At 38.6% G+C, this 22,911-nt stretch overlaps 1 protein-coding gene, 1 long non-coding RNA gene and 3 other non-coding genes across 5 annotated transcripts; 3 read left to right on the top strand and 2 right to left on the bottom strand.

Moving 5' to 3' along the window:
- Positions 1 to 636: 636 nt before the first annotated feature.
- LOC140923167 (uncharacterized) lies at positions 637 to 4,298 on the top strand. Its single transcript, XR_012164133.1, has 3 exons — positions 637 to 927; positions 2,532 to 2,559; positions 4,174 to 4,298. It is a non-coding gene; the product is annotated as an uncharacterized lncRNA (long non-coding RNA).
- Positions 4,299 to 6,581: 2,283 nt separating this feature from the next.
- Positions 6,582 to 7,842, top strand: LOC140922334 (neuropeptide FF receptor 2-like). Its single transcript, XM_073372326.1, has one exon. The coding sequence runs from the start codon at positions 6,582 to 6,584 to the stop codon at positions 7,653 to 7,655; it is 1,074 nt and encodes a 357-aa protein (XP_073228427.1). The 3' UTR covers positions 7,656 to 7,842.
- Positions 7,843 to 10,797: 2,955 nt separating this feature from the next.
- Trnad-guc (transfer RNA aspartic acid (anticodon GUC)) lies at positions 10,798 to 10,869 on the bottom strand. Its single transcript has one exon. It is a non-coding gene; the product is annotated as a tRNA-Asp (tRNA).
- A 5,579-nt stretch (positions 10,870 to 16,448) lies between these two features.
- Trnav-cac (transfer RNA valine (anticodon CAC)) lies at positions 16,449 to 16,521 on the bottom strand. Its single transcript has one exon. It is a non-coding gene; the product is annotated as a tRNA-Val (tRNA).
- Positions 16,522 to 19,046: 2,525 nt separating this feature from the next.
- On the top strand, positions 19,047 to 19,118 carry Trnad-guc (transfer RNA aspartic acid (anticodon GUC)). Its single transcript has one exon. It is a non-coding gene; the product is annotated as a tRNA-Asp (tRNA).
- Positions 19,119 to 22,911: the final 3,793 nt, after the last annotated feature.

The raw sequence follows: 22,911 nt of genomic DNA, 5'->3' as shown, positions 1-22,911 counted from the left end.
TGTTTTAGAGAGAAAAACGGAGAAAAAACCTTTCAACTAACCTCAATAAATTTTGTTTACATGCGGTTGCCGGATTTGCAACGCATTGCGCGAATCGCCATGGCGCGTTGCACCCGAGAAGCAAAGTTTGAAGAAGTACAACGCCACTATATCAATATATATCAATCTAATTTTTTGTTATGTTATATAAAATTTATCCCTCTTTAACATATGTAAAAATTGAGGTTAAGAAGTGTTAAGCTTTTGCAAACGAAACGGTGAAAGACAATTAGGTGATATTTAGTGGAAGGGGGAGGTATTCAACACTTTCAAATAAAACTCAAATTTTGGCATTATACGACCAACAAGTTTGACTTATAGACGTACAGACACAAACATATGAAACTGTTTATTGATATTGTTATGAAACGAATTTATCTATTTAACATTGTAGCCAGAAATTACAGAAAGAAAATAGGATTTCCGGTTTCCAAAAAGGAAAATTTCGCCGGCCTTCAAGCGCACCGGAAGCGCGGAAAGAGCGCTCGTGCCAGTCCTACTCCGCATCACACATTAAATGAAGAGCGGAGCGCTCGTTTCACCGCCCAACCTTTATCCGCCCTGGGGACCACCGTTTCACCGGCGAAAAATGTCTGCGCATGCTCTACTAAAAATGACACGTGATCTATTTCGGGCAATGTCATTGGCTCTGAGGCAGAAATGCCGGTTGAGATGAAAAAAGTAATGGCTGTTTTTTTGACAGTGATAGCGTTGTGGTTTTCTTGCCATAGTAAGAGATCAAAAAACATTTTGGTGAAAGTTTTGAGTGGAATGTTTTCTCTAGAAAATGTAGCGCCTTGGAAACGGCGGACAAACCCAGTGGTGGTTATTTGTCGGAGATATTGGCTTTGCAATCGCCGGCATGGGTGCGAAAGGCATGCCAAAAAGGTGGGTAATTTTGACTTTCTATGCTTACTGTTAGTTTCGTGCACATCGGTACAACAGGAAATTGTAAAGAAGTGAAAGAAAAATTATTGGGCTTTGTTATGTATATAAATTCGCTTGTACCGTTGTGCACGGAAGCGACAGTTGTGTTAAACGTGTGGACCGTTTTTACCAAATATCGACTTGCATCTTTGAAGTTCAGGGACCCTCTGGAGGTCTAGTTCAGTGTATCCTCAAACATTCGAATTTTTATTTATTAAGCTTCGCTGGCATTTTATCCTCAGGTTAAAGTTTCTCGTCCCACAGTCCAACACAAGAGAAAATTGAAGGATACAGCTGGTGGAGGGCCGTTTGAGCAACAGAATAATAATTTTATTATAATTATAAATAGGAAGACCGCTAAATCTAAATCAGCGCGTTTTCTCTTTAGAATGTGTGTCAAATGGGACACGATTTTGATCGATCGAAAGTGAAAAAATAGTATTTTCCCTAGAGACCGTACATGCATTATGCGTGCACAAAGTTTGTTTTTTTAACTGAGAACAAAAATTGCCCTATCATGTTTGGCACCTTATATTACAATTTAAACTATTTCCTGAATGTTTGCTGGAAGTTATTCTGTACTTGTACTTAGACATCTTGTTTAATCAGCCATGGCATTAATGTTTTCAGGTGGATTGTTCCATAATAATTTGCCCCTCTGTATTTCACTGAGAATTCTTTGGCTGTTAATCTATGTATACGTGTATGTTGTGCACAGTTAATTTTGTATCTCAGCATAACTATTATTTTTTCTTTTATTTTTAGCATACATTGCCATACACAAAAAAGAACAGAAAACTATAAATTAACTGCAATAAAAAATTGACTACAACATTAGAATAAAATTTTATATTAGATGCTGATCAGGTATATTTGTGATAATTATGTAAAGTCTTATTTTTTTGTGAAATAATCTTGAAAAATAGCAGGTTATGTTCCAAAGAAGTATAAAAGTGTATTAGGAGATCTACATGTAATGATTAAATAAAAATGTTTTGGCTTTTCATAAACTGAGAATTGTCTAAAATAAAAAGGCAGAGCTGTCATTAAGGGCCGTAACCCATAAGACCTGTTGATGTTAAATTTAAATTTTTGGGACCTGTGTTGGGTGAATCTTCATTTGCTATGGCTGTTTCAAAACTTAATGACAGCCCTGAAAAGGGATGGTTATATCTCTGTAGAGCAATCCTTGGAGTTTTTTTTTTTTTTTTACACCAACATACTTGCCCTCTTTGGGTCACAGAAGATTGCTAGCATTGGGGGTTTACCTGTACTGTTTATTTATTAATTGTGATTGAGTACTTTTGAGTTTTATAATATATATATGCATAATCAGTTCTTGTTTTGCCAAAAAATGCTTTCCAAAATATGGGTTTTCTTATTTAAGATGTCAGCTAGAGCCAAAAATTGGCACATGATCCTTGTTAGTTTCAGCCGATGAGAAATTTGGTACATCAAGTGCAAACTTGTCCAGTTTTCAATTCCAAACCTTTGTCAAATTCATGCTTGCATGATTTATGCATGCACAGCAAAACATTTTGACATCGTTTCATTTTCTTCAACAGAAGACCTATTTACATAACTTAAAAAAGGGTAAGAAAATACATGTAACTTAAAAAAAATATACATTTCCTTTTGTTAAGTTCCATCATGAGGTCACATAGTATTAAATCTTTCTGATTGTTGACTGTTGGATTTTCTTTTGTATATGTATCAAATTCATCCATGAGCTGGCTCACAGGAGGCATTGACTATGATTGATAAGAGTGCAGACCCTTCAAAGTATTATTGTACACTGTAGCATCCCATCAACACTGTAGCCAGTTTCAAATAATAAGTTGTTTCATATACCATCTGGAATATTAAGATAAAAAGAACTGCTGGCAAATGAAATTAAGCACCACTTTATGGACAGCTCATTATTGCAGACAGTTTCCTTTGTCCACAGAGAACCCAAACGCTGTATTAGCTAATAAAATTATTATTTAATAATAATTTAGATGTACATGTAGTAACAATGTATTAGCTTATAAGATAGTTATCTTGAGGTGTAACCGTCGCATCCAACTCGGTTGACAAGCAAGCATTTGATACTGGCAATGTTAACCATCTCTAATTCAAATCCCTTGTAAAACGAATCATAAAGAAACAGGAACACAACACAGGTCATTACATCTTATGTTATTAGCTACTACAGCATAAATGCATCTTAGAATTACTTCATTGGCTAATACAGCATTCGAGTTCACTGTGTCCAGTCTTTGGGCCATAGCAAAAGGGGACTGCTCTACAATGTAAACTGTAGCGGTAATCAAAATACCAAACTTTTCAGCATAAAACAACCAATTCTAAATCTAATGTAAAATCAGGTGAAAAAGTCGGTAAAAGGCGATTTGTAGGTTTTTTGATTAAGGGATAGGTAGCATAAATGATGGTCATGGACCGCTTGCGTGTGTATATCCAACAGTGTTTATTTACTGTGCAATATCAGGGCTGTCAAAAAGTTTTTAAGTAGCAGGCTCATAATAAAATAATAGTAGGAACTCGCACCAAAGGCATTTGTTAGAGTCTCAGTAATGTCCCAGACCTTCCACGACATTGCACCGTTCTAATGTTTCACAGATCTAATTACTGTTTAAATATGCATTCAACGTGATTCAAACCTGGGAAACAGATGCTTTGCAATTTTATTCGATGGTACTTATTTTTTGTTAGATCCTGTGGTAGGAGGACATGAAAGTAGCCAGTGAAGGATGGTCAACTAGCCAGCGGTTTTGGCTGGCTACCTGCCTTTGTTGACAGCCCTGTACTATTCCTCAGAAACAGCAACTCTAAGAATACTTTCCAAAATGCTTTGTTGAAATATAGTTTTAATACTGACTGTTTTTTTTGTAGTGTACATATTTAGCTAATACATCAGTACACTAAGAATGATCAAAACGCTCATAGTTAAAATTACTGTACTGTAATGCTTTACCTTCATAGTTTCATTGTTATTATTGTTTGTTTCTATTCCTACAAACTTCTCATCAGGTCTCCATTTTGCATGAATTTAATGTGATATATATTTGAAGGGGTTTTTGTTTCACCATGAAGTAGTTTTCACTTTGTTTTTTGATATGAAGTTCAGTTTCTTCTTAGTTGTTGGCTAAGACAGTGTTGAAGTATCTGACATGTTAACATACTTTACTTTTCATTTCTCTTCAGAAAAGATTGATTGATCCTGAATCAAACAAAGTGCAGCATCACAAACAAGATTTTTTTGACGAACAAATGTGTACTCAAGGAAAGCTTATGTCCCTGACATTGTCAATAAAATTTATTAATGGAAAGATCTGGGTTTTTTCTCCTTTGTAGCACTTTAGACTATATGCATCACTTTTTTAGCGTTTATGTACTAAAAAAATAAAATATAATCAGTATTTTTTCTAACTAACACTTAAATCAAAGTTCTCTTCTTTCAAATATAGTATTCCCCTAATTTTAAAAAATTCATCATCTTATTCAGATCAAGCACAGTAACCATTGAAAAGAAAAAAGAAAAAAAACCTTGTTCGGTCAAAGACGGCTTTAAAGTTTTGATATCAAAATTGCACCCGTTCTCAATGAAAAGACTGAATGCAGACACTAAAGTTCATTTGGCTCATGTTCAAGCTTTTTTTATAAATTGGAAAGTGTTGCTGGCGAAAAATATTTTTGCTTTACCTTTTCGGTAAAGGAAAAAAAAATAATACCTACTAGGTGTCTAAGGAATTTCAAAGGACCCATAGTGTCTTATTTATCCGCTGCATTGAGCTGTGAACAAAGGCCGTTCTTTCTAGTGACCCTGCTTTTTTCTGAAACATTGTTGTCCTTCGTGATCCAAAGTTGAATCCTGTAAACCGGCAAAATAGCGAGCATCGCAGGAAACGAATCCCACAGGAATAGGTGAAAAAGGATAATAAAAAGTTTAGGCTATTCTAAAAATATCCGATATGCATTTGCAACTCATATAAATAAACAAACTATGGAGGTATTGCCGCCATTTTGAATTTGGCAAAGTCACGTGGTTGCGCGTCGACCAATCAGACATTTTTCGCCGGTGAAGACCACCGTGCGCGCCTAGTTTCATCAAATCGGGAAAGCTTCGCATATACTAACAGTAATACGATACTTCTTCTTTACGCGGGGGACATTAGGGTGCCTCCTCGGGTTCCGGCCTCCGGGCCGGAACCCTGCGGGGGCAATTATCATTATTATTTTTTCGTTTGTTTACTTCTTCATCACGTTGACGTAATGTAAAGGGGTAGTCTCCCTCGCAGCCGTTTTTGTCTCGTCACGCAACGTCCCGTGACGAGACAAAAACGGCTGCGAGGGAGACTAGTTAAAGGGTGAAGCTTGACCAAGCTTAGGTTTTCTTTGCACTTCTGATGAATCATTGTGTGACAAAGCAGCGTTGCGTGACTTTAACTGATGCTTTTGTTTATGGGTGGATGTGACTAATCTAAAAGAAGTCCCTAGTCTCTTTCCTCACGATTTCGTTCATAGTTAAGTGCTTTCCTTTTAAAAGAATTACATGTTTGTTTTCGTGGCGATTCGATAAATAACAAAAGTATCCATAATAGTTGTCAGTTAGCGAGTGTGTAGCCTGTGATGGAACAGCCTGTGTGCGGGTTTCCCAGTCACACACAAGCTGTAGTTAGCATACCATTTGGGGAGCAGGGTCGTCGGTGCCAGAGCCAGGAGCAGCTTCTGCTTGTCAGGGTGAATCGTTACAGGCACAGTTTACAACAAACTTGTCATGGGTGGATTTAGGGGTTGTCCACAGCCCTTCCTTTTTCTGTGGAATTTTGTACTATTTTTAAAGAATTCTTAGGAAAATAAATAGTAACTATATAGCTGGCAAGTGTTCTGCCCCACCCCCCCCCCCCCCCCCCTACAACAACCTCGTCATGGGTGGGTTTAGGGGTGGTCAGAGGTGACCATGGTCTCCCCTTTTTGTGTGGAATTTTGTATTATTTTTAAAGAATTCTCAGTAAAATAAATATTATTTACAGTTTAACCCGTCCGCAAGGGCCACCTTGGGGACAGAAGAAAGTGGCGGTTGTAGAGAGGTTTAAACAAGAGTCAATGTATGGACTCTCCGCCAAAAAAAGTGACCGATGTATAAACTTGGCCGTTGTGGAGAGGTGGCCGTTAGTGGAGGTTCCACTATAGAGAGCTAACAGCTAGCAAGCGTTCTCCCCACCCCTTCCGTCTCTTCTCCCACTCCCCCGTTGCCCCAGCAACTTCTGAATTTTCGGATTATGGGCTCCTTGCCAGTTCAAGTATCGGAAACTTTGCTTGTCAATTTAATATAGTAAACAGTACATCACTATTCATACTCCAGAGGAGAATGAATAGTGATTTACTATATACTATGTACTATGTACTATTCCTTTTTAACTTGAACGATGTATTTATTAATAATAAACCTGTGTAAACTTTTCTTTTCTTACTATTTTTAGGTTTCAGACGGAAGATACTGTAGAGTTCAGAACGGAAATACGGAAATCGTCTTCAAGAGAACGAAATACTGGTGCTCAGAAAATACTCTTGGCGGTTGTCTTCAATTATTCCAACTGCCTTTTAAAAAAATGACAACTCCACTAAGCGAAGGCGACTCGCTCCAAATGACGTGCAGCACAGTCAAAGAAATTGCCAGAATTTCCGAAGGATTGGTCTTTTTTCTTATTTTCCTGGGAATCGTCATTAATGCAACAGTCTGTGGAATCATGATATGCAACAAGTGCGTGTTAAAGAACTTGTCGAACTTTTTCGTGTTTCACTTGTCCGTGGTGGATTTGATTTTTCGCTCGACTACAGTGGGGCCATTGATATACCTAAGTACAGTGTATACCACAGAACAGGCTGGCATTCCTTGCAAGCTCTTTCATTTCTTCTCTGCCATTTGTGGTGCGGCATTTTTTGTCACGCTTGTTATCATCTCCGTCGACGTGTACCGTGACGCGGCTTCTCCCTTAAAAGGTATCATGTCGCGCCGCACCCCATTCTTAATCTTGCTCGTTGTATGGCTATACGCAGCTATCTGCTCTGGACCTGTCATGTACAGCGCTCAGAGTGTCCTCTACACCGAAATCCCTGAAGTGAGCTCAAACGTGACCCAAGAACTGAGAAACTGCAGCGTTCCCAAGCTGTGCGATTATCTAAGAAATTGGGGTGGACAGCTCTCTTCGACACTCTTTTTTGTCATGGCATTGCTGGCACCTCTAATTGTCATAGTAACCCTGTTTTTCATCACCTATGCCTACCTCCACAGAGATAAAAGCAACGGTACCATCAGTAATGAGACCGCTGGCGCCAAGCTTAAGGTGGCACGCATGTTAGGGGTCTTATCTCTGGGCGTGGTCCTGTGCTGGGGACCCAACGTCCTAATCTCCATGTTACGCTCGTATGACGTCATGAATGATGCCCCCTCGGATGTTGTGCTGATACTGACGATTGCCTCGGAGATGACGAAGTTCTTGAACTCGATATTCAATCCCTTCATTTTTGCCTATTATATACCCAACTTTAAGAAGGACTGGTTTGGATTGTGTTCTTGTTACAAGTGTTGCCGAGCTGAAGAAGTCCAGCAGCCACTTCTTCGAAACGAACACCTCCACATGGAACGGTCTACTGAATTCGGTGATAGTCAAACGATGATGTAAAATAACCCAACACATAAGGAAAACAGTTATGTCCTAAACTTTTCAATCTCTAGCCTGAAAAAACAGCTGACATTCCGAGACAAAACCCTCACCGGTTTTCCCGCGAAATGACCTCTGAGAAATGAGCACAGAAATTCCATACTGATGACGCATCACTACCCAGATCCGGGTAGTGCTTCTGATTGGTCGTGCCACATGGGATTTGCTTCAACCAATCAGAAACACTACCCAGATCTGGGTAGTGCTGCGTCATAGGTATGGAATTTCTGCGCTCGTTTCTCTGACGTCATTTCATTTAGTGGTGGCGTCGCCAAATGGTGGCTGTTTTCTCAAGCTATTCAACCCAAAAGTGGTGAATTTCAAAATTAAGCGAAATTTCCAATTTTCATTTTGTAAAATGCTGAAAAACAATTAAAGTTCCAAGTGAAAGTACAGCCAAAGATGTTTCATTTGTCTAAATGATCACACAAAAGGAGTTTGTTCACAGACTCAAAAAGTTAGAACCACCTTTAGCTTGTACAGCATAATAAACAGTATCACAGGAAAGTGCTGCTCAGAGCCTTTCATTTGAATTGTCACACCATAGGAGTTCATCCACAGACCCAAAAGTTAGGACCGCCTTTCAAAACTCCATCATTCACTCTGGGATTATAAGTAGAGCTAACTAACCACGACGACAACAAGAACTTCAACAACAATTAATTGGTTTTGATGAGCAAAACAACTGTTTGGTTTATTCCTTCGACGGAAATTAGGAACTTCCTAAAACGACATTTTCTCTCTTTTTGAACTTGGATGCTGCCCTTGAAGGTGATGTTACACTGGACGATTCGCAACGACGATTTTTAGCGCAACACAGCGTTGGAATGTTGGAACAATGTTGTAACTGTTCGAAACAATGTCGCAACGCTGTGTTGCGCTAAAAATCGTCGTTGCGAATCGTATCGTGTAACATAACCTAAATAAATCCACTTCAGGAGAATTCACCCACATTTGACACATTGGGCGAGGCCAATTAAACGCAATGTTAGTTTAGGAGAAGGCACATTTATTTTTTAGTGGCGTTTGCCGCTGAACAATCGCTGCCTTTCTCGTATGCCATAACTCTGTTACATGTTACAAAATCGTCGGCAACTTCAGCAGCTTTGTCTTTTGATGCGGGAACGATCACCGGACCAATAAATGCCCCAACCAAGCAAGGTCCTAACAGCATAGGGACCTTCGCCTTTCCCGAGAATGACTTCTCGTGGCTTGATTCCTCTCGGACAATTACCGCCTAACAGCAGTCCTACGTCCATGCTACTTTGATATGGAAACAGCTTATCGGCGATCTTCTGAAGGTGTTGCCATTCATTTGCTGTCTCCTTTCTAGGAATTTGGTCTCTTCTGAAAGGTATGTTTGATCTTGAATATGTCTTTGGAAGCTCAATCTCCACTCCCTTATCGATTCTTTCAACAACCAAACCTCTTATTTTCTCAACAGCAATCTCCTGTCGTCCTAACATTGTTGACACTTGAATTTAACACCAAGTCCCTTCGGGCCAAGGGTTTTGAAAACTTCAGACTTGATGAATGTGATATCACTAGCTTCATCGCGTCTCCTCTCGCGTGCCTTTCGCGCGTCTACTTTTCACGATATCCCACAAAAAGGAGCGCTTACTCGCAGGCTAGACCTGTGCAAGGATTAACTTAGATTTAGTTATGAATAAGGTTATAGTTTTGTGAAGAAAACTGAATTGCAGCCCTAAGCCAGGATTAGAGTTTCTAGGTATGGGGTCAAAGTTAGATCACATCCTCAGAATATAAATTTCCGTTTCTACTTCTAATAGCGTCCAAAGTGAAAAATTCACCAAAAAAATAGATAGCACCTTGTAAAAGGTTTCATTTGAATGCTAACTATAGGATTTGGTCCGGCACAGGTTAAAAAGTTAGAGTTCAATCTCGCAATGATTTTGATAGTCTTGATGTCTTTTTCTTGTTGGCAAGGTACTACTTTGTAGGTTAACGAGCATGGTTTTTACTAGAGCCTTTCACGGGTTTTGAAGTGGCTTGTAAGGCGAGGTAATCACCTCTGTGTCATCAAAACATTCATCTTGCAGCCTAATCATGAAGAGGTGAATGATCAACTGCCACCAATAATTAAATTAAAATCACTAAATAAATAAAATCTTGCTTCCCCAGGGTCCTTGGATTCTCTTTTTTTATTTTTCCTGTCAGTGACGAATTAGCTGTCCCTGGCTTCCTGTGTCAGGGTAAATTAACTGTTCGCAACCGTATCAATCCCCTGGCACAGTGATACGGTATGACGGTGTAACGTTTCCTTAATGCTAAATTTTGTTTTATCGAGTTTTGTTGCAAATAAAAGTGTCACTCACATACATATATGCCTATACATGTTATGGGAATAGAACACAATGGAGTGCAGCGGAGTATAACGAGCTTTATTCTATACTCATGAAGGAGGTTTGCAACATATAAATATATGTTTTAAAATTTATGTACACTCTCAAAGAAACAAAAATCATCTAGCAACAAAAATTGTTACTAGCTTAGAATTACATCAATGGTTTCAGAAGTGCTGCTTATTGATACCTCATTCTCCTTTTTTAAGCACTATCTTCAGCATCCATAGCGAAGCATCTTTTTTCAAATTTCTATCTAAGAATAAAAGCTGAATTTAAATCTTTCCCAGCTATTCAGCACTTCCGCATTTCCCACAATACACCTTGTAATAATTTACCCTCTCTCCAGGCCAAAATTAATAATTGTATAACCTTTGTTTTAAAATTCTCCTGAGTATCGCAGTCGTCCCTAGAGAAATTTAAGAAAAGTGATTAGGCAGATTTTATGAGGCAAACAGGGTAAGGGAGACCAGGAGCCCAGGAGAGACAAATTGGTACTTTGCTATTGAAGTCTGGGCCTGTGCATGGGTTATAGGAAAACATGCCTTGGGTTTCGACTAAATTAAAGTTAAATTTTTATTTCATAAACTTGGATGTAGCGTTTACGTGGTGAAAAAATTATCCATTTTCGTATTCTTATTCTAGAATACGATGAAGCAAACGCACCCTTCAAATCAAACGTTCAAGGTTAAAAAAAAATGCATTTCAAGCATTCATCTTAATCCGAAAACCAAAAGAATCTCCCCGGCGGGGAATCGAACCCCGGTCTCCCGCGTGACAGGCGGGGATACTCACCACTATACTACCAAGGAACTGAATGCGTTAGATTTAGGCTTAGGGTTATGAATGGGGAAACGCCCCATCTTACTTTAAAGTAAGATAACTTCAAGATCGTCTTAACTATGACCGTCGAACTTACCCCTTTTCCTAGAGAAAGTGGGAACAATTTACAAAGGGTTTTTTAACAGGAATTTCTATCAACCTCTAGACCAGAATTATTATGGGGAAAAAGGGGTAAGGGATGAAGTACTCCAAATATGGACAGCAGGTCACTTTTCTCTACATATTGGTGTAACAGTCCGAAATCTACAAGGGGAGAGGTGATAATCCTCTCTAGGGAGTGATAATCCCCCAGGATAGTGAGAGGTGATAATCCTCTCTTGGGGGTGATAATCCCCCAGGATAGTGAGAAGCTAGGTGATAATCCTCTCTAGGGGTTGATAATCCCCCAAGGTTGTGAGTGGAGATGATAATCCCCCTTGGGTACTGGAGCGGTGGAAAGACCTCTCTAGATGTCTAATTCCCCGGTTTAAGGAGTAACAAGAGTCTATGGGGCAAAGTGTGACCTGTATGGGAGCACTTCATCCCGAACCCATGTTTATTAATTGCCAACGACTCTCAATACAGATATCATCACTAATTTAAGCTTGGATTGTGTGTCTGCTGCCCGTCAGGAAAAACCCTCAATTATTTTTGTGGTGCTGCTGGAGACCTTTGACGTCACCAATAATGGCCGCCATTTTGGTTTTTACCAAGAATTAGAAATCTGGTTGAAAACACGAGAAATGGTATTTTTTGTACTTTATATGAAAAATAACAAATAAATAAGCACTTTGTATGATTTAAGCCACAAGAAGACAGAAAGGCGTCGGGGACAGGCTCTTAGGAGTCAAATGAATTAGACGAGAGCAAAATTGCCGGTGAACTTCGCCCCAGACCATGTAAGACTTTGTTTTTTTTCTGGTGTGAAGTCCGGATCTGCGCTGCTCTGCCGACCGTATGACTCTAAATCTTGCAACTTGATTAAGACGAGTGTAAGAGAAAAGTCCAGAGGTTTGTATCTGCCAGTAGGCTGAGTTTTTCCAAGTTATTCGATGATCTTTGGCTTGTGTTATACGTCAGAAGATTATGCTTGGTTATGGATAGTCTTGTCAGTGCCGCGAAACTCGTGTGTGATTGTGGTTGAGCTGTTTCGCTAAAATATTCTGTGCCAGCCATAAGCAAGAACATTTCTTCAGCGTTTAGGTCAGCTGATTGTACCTTGGAAAAGCAACTCTCGGAAATTGGATCTAGGTCTAGTTTCAGCGGGCTCTAATGGCTTTGAACCAAAAGGCAGGTTTTTGCAGATACGAAATCAAAGTGATAATTTGTGTAGTATGTCTCATTCAGTTTGTTGTCTATTTCGGGCGAAACCCTGTCGTTTATCGCACCGTGAAAAAAATCGTGTTTGCTAACTATTTAAGTTCTTATGTAAGCCTTAACCTGGCAACTTTTTGCTGCAGTTCACAAAACTTTAAAATTTCAAGACTAAAATAACACCAGTTTGAAATTTCACGAAGTCAGAATGCTAAATACATGTTCTAAAATTTGCGTCATTTGAAATTTGGACGCGTTGTAATGCTTCTAGCGACTACTAACCTACTGCCTACTGCCTGCAGTCAGATAAAGGCTTTTAATCGGCCTTTGAATTAAAGTTTTATTGTTTTAAATTGCCAAGTAGCAGATTTTGTTGATTATTTTGCTAACCCGGTTTTCAAAAATCCACCGCTTAAAACCCGTAGAAGTCGAGGAACAAAACTTGATCTGAGCATAAAAGGATGCATAAGAAGCGAAAACTGGGATAAAAAAGGCTTCAGTTGTCGATAGACAAATTTCTAGCTGCTCAGTAAATGTTCACGCAAGAATTCATTGTCCAAATTTTGACCGAGAGGGAAGGGGGACTAGGTTGTTCCTGGGGTGTAACCAAAACCGTGACTAAGCAAAGTAAGCTAAGGCCTTAGAAATTTATTTCCGAAAATTTTGTTCTAAGGCGAACACAACAAATTTACTCCAGCAACCCTGTTGGTTGCCTCTAAATGTTTTTTTTTTTTGCCTCTAAATGTTTTTTTAAATGTCTTTTTGTTTTGCTTTGTTTGTTTGTTTGTTTTTTTTTTTGCGCCAAAACGAAATGCAACATACATATGTCTGAAACTCCCTTCCCCACCCTACTGAGATTTTTTTAACTCTACCCCAGAGTCTGTACGGATAGACGGAGTACGGTGTTGTCATAACCAAATTTTCTGGCATCGACAAGATTTGAAAAAGAAATTAACTGCAAAAACCGGGGCGACGATCCTGCATGTTGTCAGGTTTATTGAAGAAGGCTGCAGGTAAGGCCAGCAGAAATATTGTTTTGAAAAAGCAATATACGTTGTTATGATCAGCTTTGCTTTGGACTTCTTTTTTAATGGATCAATAATGGATCAATTTCCTTTTCCGTATGGGGCTTCCGCTGCGTGCGCTTCGCGGGCGCGGACGCTTTGCTAGAAAGAAGGAAATCAGGCAAGTGTAAGAAATATCTTTGTAAACTCGAAAATACGGAAAAATCGATATTTTTCAGTGTGAAGCCCAACTTTAAAAGTGGTATTCAAAACATTGTCAACCGCCTTTTACATTTTCATGTACGACAAGTGGATCAAAGATTGGGCTTTCCCGTAACGGAATAAGTTTTAATTTTGAAATTTGGTGAATAAGAACAATTTTATTTAGGGTTAAAAATTACTTGTACATGGTGTGCTTGAAACTATGGCGCATCTTGGGCGAGTGACGTATTGTTTCGAGACCTTGTTGTTCTTATGGAAACTTGTATTTTTCAACTATAATTTCCATAAGAACACAAGATCAAGACAAAAAAGGTTTGTATCAAAACAAGGTCAACCTTGGCCTCACACTCAATTGAAGGCTAGGTTACTAACCGAACAACTGAAAAATGATCTATTCTTGAGGCTACATTACTCGGCCCATTATTACCGCCTCGCAATTCTTCCTATTGTTATTTTGACACTGCTTGTAAAATATGTTTTTCCTTCGCAAATTTGCGCAATACCCCTTTAGCCTTATCTTTATCCATCCGGCTTCTGTATTATCTCACAAAGATTCAAAACAAACAAAACAAATAAACGGTATAAAATTTGTGAACAGTGGTTTCCGTAGTGTAGGGGTTAGGGAGTTTAAGATACGGAGACTACGGACTACGAACTACGGCTGGACGAGCGTTGTCCTTTGTTTGTAGACTACGAGAGAAGAGGCGGAGAGGGAAACAATACGCAAAGATTTTCTTGTGTTTATCACAGTTCACAAAAATGCAAGTCAGTTTTCCATGTGATCTTATCTTTAGAACAATGAACAAATTCTTCCATACTTGAAGGAAGCAATTACGTCGGGTGAAATTGGTGAAAAAAGTTTTGGTTACACAGGTTTTATTTTTTTTAGCCCATGAGTGCTTATGTCAAATATTAAAGAAATAGACAGAAATAGTAATAGCTCATAATTTATTAGATTCAGAAGATGGACTTCTCCGACTACTGATCTGATGTAGTTTGAAGTATTGAAATGCCGAGTTTCGATTGTCTCGAAGATGTTTACATCGATCATTTTCATTCAGCAAAAGCTATACAAAAACTCGCATAAACAAAGGTTACACAAGTAGAAAGACACAATAATCAGTTCGAACAAAAATTGAAACTTTTCAAGTGCGAAGAGAACGTAAATTACCTGCATGATTTCTCTTCTCCTCGGATGTCAATCTGAATTCTGCGTGTAAACAGCTAAGCGTATTTAAATATGAGCTTAGCTAGATAAAAGTGTAGTCACAACAGTTGATTAAATGCGTAAATCTGAGCAGGAATTAGACACAACTTACATATTTCGCTTCCCTCTCACTTAAAGCAGGTGAATTGAAAACTTTTTTACGAAAAGACGAGATTCTTGAATTACCGAGACGGCAAAATAGGAGTAAAATGTTCTCCGTAGTCCCGACTACGCGAAACAGCTCAACAACTCACCGTGGCCGCAAGACTACGTGGGAAAAATGAACAGTCAAGTGGTTTTGATCATACGCAGTAGCATGTTTAACCGTGGTCGTAGTCCGTAGTCGGCGTATCTTAAACTCCCTATTATCAAGTCCGCCTAACACGCAGAAGGTCGCCAGTTCAAATCTGGCCGGAAACATTTTACTTTTTTCTTTCCTTGAAACAAATAAGTAGAGAAAGTACTTAACGGTGAGAGCATGGTGAGAGCCGAACTAGGAGAGACCAGGAGCCCAGAAGAGACAAAGTGGTATTTCGCTATTGAAGTCTAGGCTTGTCCATGGACTATAGAAAACATGCATAAGGCCTTAGCTAAAGTTACATTTTTATTTAATGAACTTTATGTAGCGTTGACGTGGTCAAACAATTACGCTAGAGGAGATTTGTAAGGGAAATTTTAAGCACAGTCTTATTAAGGAATACGATCTATCAAACGCACCCTTCATATCAAACTTCAGGGTCAAAATTAAGAAAAAAAAGCATTCCATACATTTATTTCGGCGGGGAGTCGAACCCCGGTATCCCGACAGGCGGGGATCCTCACCACTATACTACCGAGGAATTGGATGTGTTAAACGTAATGGATTATGTAATGGGGAAACACCCCATCTCATTTTAAAGTGAACTATGTCTTCCTTGAACTATGACCGCCAAACGTACCTCTTTTTCCTATAATGTGGGAACAGTTTGCCACGGATTTTTGACAGGAAACTTTTTCCACTATACTTTAACTATACGTTTCTGTCTTCGAGTTTCGATGGTCAGAATGCCTGTCAAAAAAACCGTTGTAAATTGTTCCCACATTATAGGAAAAGGGGTATACTAAGTTCGACGATCATAGTTAAGACGATCTTGAAACCCATCAAGCCTCAATCTAACGCACTCAATTCCTCGGTAGTATTGTGGTGAGTATCCCCGCCTGTCACGCAGGAGACAGGGGTTCGATTCCCAGCCGGGGAGATTTCCTTTTGGTTTTCGGATTTAGATAAATGCTTGAAATGCTTTTTTTCTTAACCTTGAACGTTTGATTTGAAGGGTGCGTTTGATTCATCGTACTCTAGAATAAGAATACAAAACTGCGTAATTTTTTCACCACCTAAACGCTACATACAAGTTTATTAAATAAAAATTTAAATTTAATTTAGTCGAAGCCCACTGCATGTTGTCCTATAGCCCATGCACAGGCTCAAACTTCAATAGCGAAATACCAATTTGTCTCTCCTGGGCTCCTGGTCTCTCTTAGTTCGGCTTTCACCATGAGCTATAGGGAAATATGAGTTTCGACTAAATAAAGGTTACATTGAAGCAGTCTCTTGTCGTTTCTGGTCATTTCTGCCGTATATTTCTTGTGCTATGGCCTGGAAACATGCTTTGTTTTGATTCAGAAGTCGATCTGCAGAAATGATTAGAAAGGACAAAAGAGTACTTCAAAGTAAGTAATTCAACTTTATTAAATTAAAATTTAACTGTTATTTAGTCAAAACCCATCTCCTCATGGTTAACTAATTTGTACTGATTTTCCTAATTTTAAGAAAAAAGTAAAGTGTTTCCGGCCAGATTTGAACTGGCGACCTTCCGCGTGTGAGGCGGACGTGATAACCACTACACTACGGAAACAACAGTTACCAAATTTTCTACTGTGTTAATGATACATGAAAAAATCATATATGAACTGCTGAAATGAATGAAAATGAAGAAAAGATCGTCGCAGTGAACGATCACTGCGACGATCATTTCTTCATTTTCATTTCATTTCCGCAGTTCGTATATGATTTATTTCATATATCATTAACACTCATTTCTTTCACGGTGGCTTCATAGCTCAGTTGGTAGAGCATCGCACCGGTAATCGCGAGGTCACGGGTTCAAAGCCCGTTGAAGTCCTGAATTTTTTTTTTTCAGGCTTCTTTACGCAATTGCTTAACTTGCGTTCACTGCGACGATCATTTCTTCATTTTTTTTTTCAAATTCTCTACTGTTTATTTGTTTCCTTTGTTTTGAATCTATAAAAGATAAAGAAGGAGGATGAATAAAGATGAGGCTAGAGTGGTATTGCCCAAATTTGCGAAGGAAAAACATCTTTTACAGTGTCAAAATAACAACTGGAAGAATTGGAGGCGGTAGTAATGGACCGAGTAATGTAGCCTCAAGCAGACCATTTTTCAGTTGTTTAGTTAGTACCCTAGCCTTCAATTGAGTGCGAGGCCGAGGTTGGCCTTGTTTTGATAAAAACCTTTTTTGTTTTCCCATGGAAATTATAGTTGAAATTACAAGTTTGCATGCCTGACCAACATGGGCTCGAAACAGAATAAGCCACTCGCCCAACATGCGCCATTTTCAAGCACAACATACGCAAGTAATTTGGAAACCTATAAAAAGGAACCCTAAAAGCCAATTGGTTCGATATCATAACCGTGAAACAATGGGAAATAATCATGAATAACCATTTTTTTTTTCTGCGACCAATTAGGAAACACCTTACGAGCAGCTCCTACGTACATTACCGGAAAAATAATGGTTCCCCAATCTTCCAATTGTTGCACGTGAAAATATTAAAGGGGGTTAAAATGTTTCGAAAATCACTTTTAAAATTGGCCTCTAACTGAAAAAAAAACCGGTATTTACGTTTTTTTGAGTTTAAAAGGATAGTTCTTATACTTTCCTTAATTCCTTATTTTTAGCGGAGCAACTACAGACTCTGGGGTAGGGGTAAAAAACTCAGTAGGGTAGGGAAGGGAGTCCCAGACATATATGTCGCGTTTCGTTTTGGCGCAAAGTTAACCATTTAGGGGAAACCAACTGAGTTACTGGATTAAAAATCTAGATTAAATTTTGTTGTGGTCGCCTTAGAACAAAATTTTTCGAAATAAATTTCAAACGCCTTACTTTTTAGTCACGGCTTTGGTCACTCTCCAGGAACAACCTAGTCCCCCTTCCCGCTTAGTCAAAATTTGGACAGGTATATTCATGCGTGAAAATTTACTCAGCATCTCGAAATTTCTTTGTCGACAGACTGCAGGCCCCCAACTGAAGCCTTTTTTCATTCCAGTTAAGTTTTACATTGTAAAATTACCGTGTTCTTGTACTACCGCCACAAAATGAAAATACAGCTACTGTCAAGCAGGTCAAGTCTCATTTAAAACGTCGCTTCAAAAACGAATTTGCGTTCTTTTGGTCTTTATCGCGATTATTCCAGCTCACTTACTTTGTCAAATGTAAGCGAACGCTACCGGAGTTGAATTTTTAAGAAACATATTCAAGTTTAAAAAGAGAATAAAATTTCGTCGTGGCTTGTTTTCGTTCTCCATAGAAAGTGAAATTAGGCAATTTCACGTCGTAGTTGTGCAAAAACGGCAAGGAAATGCATAGAAAAGTGCGATGTACGTGCAAAGTTGTTGTTTTGCCTACCGCACACCTATTGTTGTTTTTAACGTTCTCGTTGCCGTCGCCTCGTGGGATCGTAAAGTCACTATTGCTGAGGGGGGAGCGCGGCTCTGAAGATTCTGAAGATGACCCCATAGTACTGATTAATAAAGTTACTAACAAATATGCAGTCGCCCTTTACAATTTTCTCGTTCACATTGTTAACGAAGAAAAAAGAAAAGCCTCAGTTCATGGCCTCTGGATTGGCAAACAACAACAACAACAACAACAAAACTAGAACAAATTAAAAGAAAAACAGACAAACAAACAAAAAAATTTACCACTATACCTATATATTAAGTTTCTGTCTTTGGGTTGGTCAGAATTGTCAGATTGCAACTTAAACATTTTGGATAAAACATTATCTTGTTTAACTCCAGGGTTGTCAAAAATGACCCAGAACAAGCTTAGCTGATATAACCATCTGATATCCTTTATTTAGAGTTTCAGATATGAACAAAAATAACTGAGAATTCTAAGTTATAAATTCCTATTCAAATCGGGTCTTTTTTTGCTTCCTGCGACCAGGGGGCGGAGGGAGATGCTTTTTGATAAACATGCCTCTCAAAAATCCATGGTAAATTGTTCCCACATTGTAGGAAATTAAAGTTGGTAAGTTTGGCGTTTATAGTTAAGAGGATCTTGAAGTTCTGCTTTAAAGTGATAGAGGACGTCTCCCCATTGCATGGACCATTAAGCTTACATTCAACGCATCCAATTCCTCGGTAGTATAGTGGTGAGTATCCCCGCCTGTCACGCGGGAGACCGGGGTTCGATTCCCCGCCGGGGAGATTCCTTTGCTTTAAGAATTGAGATGAATGCTTGGAATGCTTTTTTTTACCCTGAAGTTTGAATTTGAAGGGTTCGATAGATTGATCGTATTCCGAAATACAAATGTACGAATACTCAAGTGTTTTCTTACAAATCTCTAGTAACGTAATTTTTTGACCACGTTAATGTTACATACATCTGAATATCTTATTACTTTTAATGAAATGTTTAGATATTGCAAAGCAATGAATACCAAAGCAAGATGAGCGATTCCTGAATACGGTCTATTTAAAACGCCTTAAGTCGGACACAAGTATAGAAGGTACTAGCTAGTTAGATGGAGACAACATAACTAATTAATCATCAAAAAAATATCAACCTAACAACAAGGAGGGTGAAAAAAAGGAGAGCGGCCGTAAACTAAGCAAATGTACCTCTGATTAAAAATAATAATAATTATTATAATAATAATAAAAATTTAAAAAGTCATCTGGAATGGAAGCAAAAATAAACCCTTTAAACGTATTCAGCCTGCAGGTTAATCATAATTTGAGTGAAATCCGTCGGCTTTTTAACCCTCAGACAGAGAGAATGGGGAATAGGAGGAAAGAAGAAGGGGGTGGGGAGGGGGAGGGTTGGGGTAGGTTGAGAAACTTCAAACTTAATCAGAAATATAACACAAACAAACAAGTTCGCTAATTGACCGGATTTTATTTATTACCAAGTAAATCAATTCCAATTTCAGACTTGTTGAAAAAGTACTAGTATTGCTATGCGATTTCAAACCAAATAACCAAGACGCCATTTACATGATACCGGAATGCCATTCATTCCGGAATGAGTTTCGTTCCAGAGATAAGTTCGTACTGCATCGACATGATAAAATTGACGGACTCAGCCTCAAGCGAAGTTCTCGCTTGCGTGGTTTTGCTTTGCACCAGATCAGATACACATGCGCTACTCGCTCCAAACTACAAAGAACAACAACAACTTATGATTTCACTGAAATTTTCAATCAGTTTGGGTGTTCGGTGAGCTAAATCCCAGTCCATGCACCCCCGTATTTACTTCCGCGGCATCGGTGGATTGCAGTGCTCATTCCTACTTATTCTCTTCCGCTATAGCCCAATTAGCTTTTCACAAAAACTGCTTTAAAATGTGGCAAAGAATCTAAAAAGCGTTAAAACCGAAAAAACAAAAAACAAAAACAAAACAAAAAAACACACGCTTTTTTGGAATCTAAAGACCATTGATCCATCAAACTTTGGGGTGAATCAGATAGAAGGTGCCAAAATAATTTTCAAGAGAGTGTTTCAGGCGTCGTCTGTTTCCACCGTGACCGTCGTTGGTGTTGTACCTCCTATCGCAAGAAATATTCCGGAAAAGTTGTCGCCTTAAGATTCCATCCCGTCGCTTGTCACTGAGAAATAGCTTTGAAATCGAGAGTGATCACAGTGTCACGTGACAAACTTAACTCAGTAATGGCGCAATCACTGAACATTGACCCTCGGCAAGGCTTCTTATTCTTACTGTGGCTCCAGCGCAGAATAATCTTGAGCGCCTGACGATATTTTGGAATTCGCCATGCGTACAGAAAAGGGTCCAGCAGGAATTTCAAGTAAAGCACGTTTTCCACGATGAGGCTGGCGATAAGAAATTCTGGACTGTTAGGATCCTCACTGGAGTAGAGACTTACCATCCCTAAAATAGTGACCGGCTGAGAACAGAGAAACAAAATGGCGACCAGAAAAAAGTTGACAACGATAAACTTGCGCTCCAAACAAGTTCGCCTCCCTCTACCCTCCGTCCTCTGATCTTCTTGAAGACTTCTTGAAACGGCTGCCTTTTTCTTGAAAGTGATGAATAAAAGAACGTAAAATATTATGATCAGATATGTTAAAATTATAGAATGAAATATCGTGTCAAATTTTAATAAGGAGTCTCTGTGGACCCCCATTTTAGGCAACAGAGTCAGCAATATGGCGTATGCATATATTCCAATGATGCAAATAATCACGCGACATTTCGTAACTTTCTGTGCGTACTTTAGAGGAGAAATTACCACAATGAATTGCGCGATGGTGAATGAAAGCACGATTATAAAGGAACAATTCATTGCAACCAGAGATATATGTTGACCGACGGTGATGAGAGTTTGACATGTCTTACCAGTGTCACGATGTTTAATGTATATCATAGTGAAACATGTAGCATACATAGGTTGCTGTGTCGTGGCTGTTAAAATATCGGCAATAGAAAGACCTACGAGGAAATAAGTTGTAGCTTTCCTGAAGATCTTCAAAGGATCGAACAAAAACACCAGGAGCAACAAACCATTTGCGATGATGGATAAAAATGAAGCGATGAACATGTAGATTGCGGAACCAAAAGCAAACTTGAAGAATATTTCGTAGGCATTCTCTAAAACGTTATCTGGTGGCAGTAAAAATGATGAATTGAATGTAAAATTGGTTGTAGAGTTTAAGTCGAATCTTATATTTGATACTGAATCCATTTTTGTGGAAATCGTTTGAAGCTGCAGATTATTGCTTTTTGTGTCCAGATATGATCTTGTTATATATATTTACTACAATGAAGCCAAATTAAATATGACAAAAACACGGCTCCATCAATTACTGTTATTCTTTTAATTTCAATTTCTCTTTTTGGCTCTCCCGAAATTTTCTTATGTAAATCTGAGCTGTTTGATTTTTGTAACACTATGCCATGCCGATGGCCCTAAGTGGCATCTGTTGAAATTATATCCTTATCCGGTGTGCATCATCTATTTTGTGACTTTGTTTTTGTCATAGTATCTTGCACTTTGTCTTTTTTTTTTAGAAATTTCAAATCAAAAGGAATAGCTAACGATTACCTGAATTAAACGACTGGAGTTTTATTTTCAAAACTTAGCAAAAGAAATGCTTGAATGATTGCCAAATCTGGGCAAACAAGACAAAATCTATTTTTGTTTCATATACATGTATATTTTGTTCTTTTCCGGAGTTAACAATATCCCTGACGGATTTAGCGATAATTGGAAAGCAGCGAAATTCAATAAAATTGACCCTTATCAAACAGGGTTTTTTTTCCTCTCACGAAACAATTTCTTTTCATTTTTCTTTCTCGTAGTGCCGCAAACATTGTGTCCAGTATACGTATCACAGATAGATGGATTTTGTGACTTCTTGGGAGGGAATCTTGCACATTATACTGATTCGTAAATGCCATACAGCTAACTGCTCTCAAACGTAAAATTTGCTAAGGATTACGCCATTCAGTCCGCTATCGAATAATTTGGATTCTGTCTTGTAAATTTTCCAGTGGAGACGAGGATTTGCTTTAAAAATTAACGAATTATTTTTTTTGAAAAAATTAAATCTGCTATAAATCTGAAACTCACTTCGTTTTGCAATCTTGAGAATAAAATTGCAATCAAAATGGAAATGCAAAACGTCAATGTAAGGAAGAGTACAGGCTGGGATGGCATCCCTCCCATGGCGCTCAAGCTTGGAGCTACTGAGCTAACAAATCCATTGACGTTACTATTTAATTCATGTATAACCCTCGGAGAGTGGCCCTTGGGATGGAAAAGGAGTGAATGGACACCCGTTTTTAAGAAGGAAGATCCCCATGAAAAGGGAAACTACAGACCCATAACTGTACAAGTTACTGTAACCAAACTCTTTGAACAAGTACTCAGCAAGCAACTCAGTTATGGTTTTAATAACAAACTGTGCGACAAACTAACAGCTTACAGGAAAAACAATAGCTGTGAGACAGCTCTCTTGTCTTTGAGAATTGGAAATTCGC

Source organism: Porites lutea, chromosome 13 (assembly GCF_958299795.1).
Source record: "Porites lutea chromosome 13, jaPorLute2.1, whole genome shotgun sequence".
NCBI lineage: Eukaryota > Metazoa > Cnidaria > Anthozoa > Scleractinia > Poritidae > Porites > Porites lutea.
The sequence above is the reverse complement of the archived record's forward strand: the minus strand, read 5'-3'. Positions and strand labels throughout refer to the sequence as shown.

What these genes read in the sequence shown, in the direction of transcription:
- LOC140922334 (XM_073372326.1), top strand. Translation starts at nt 6,582, where the DNA reads ATGACAACTCCACTAAGCGAAGGCGACTCGCTCCAAATGACGTGCAGC.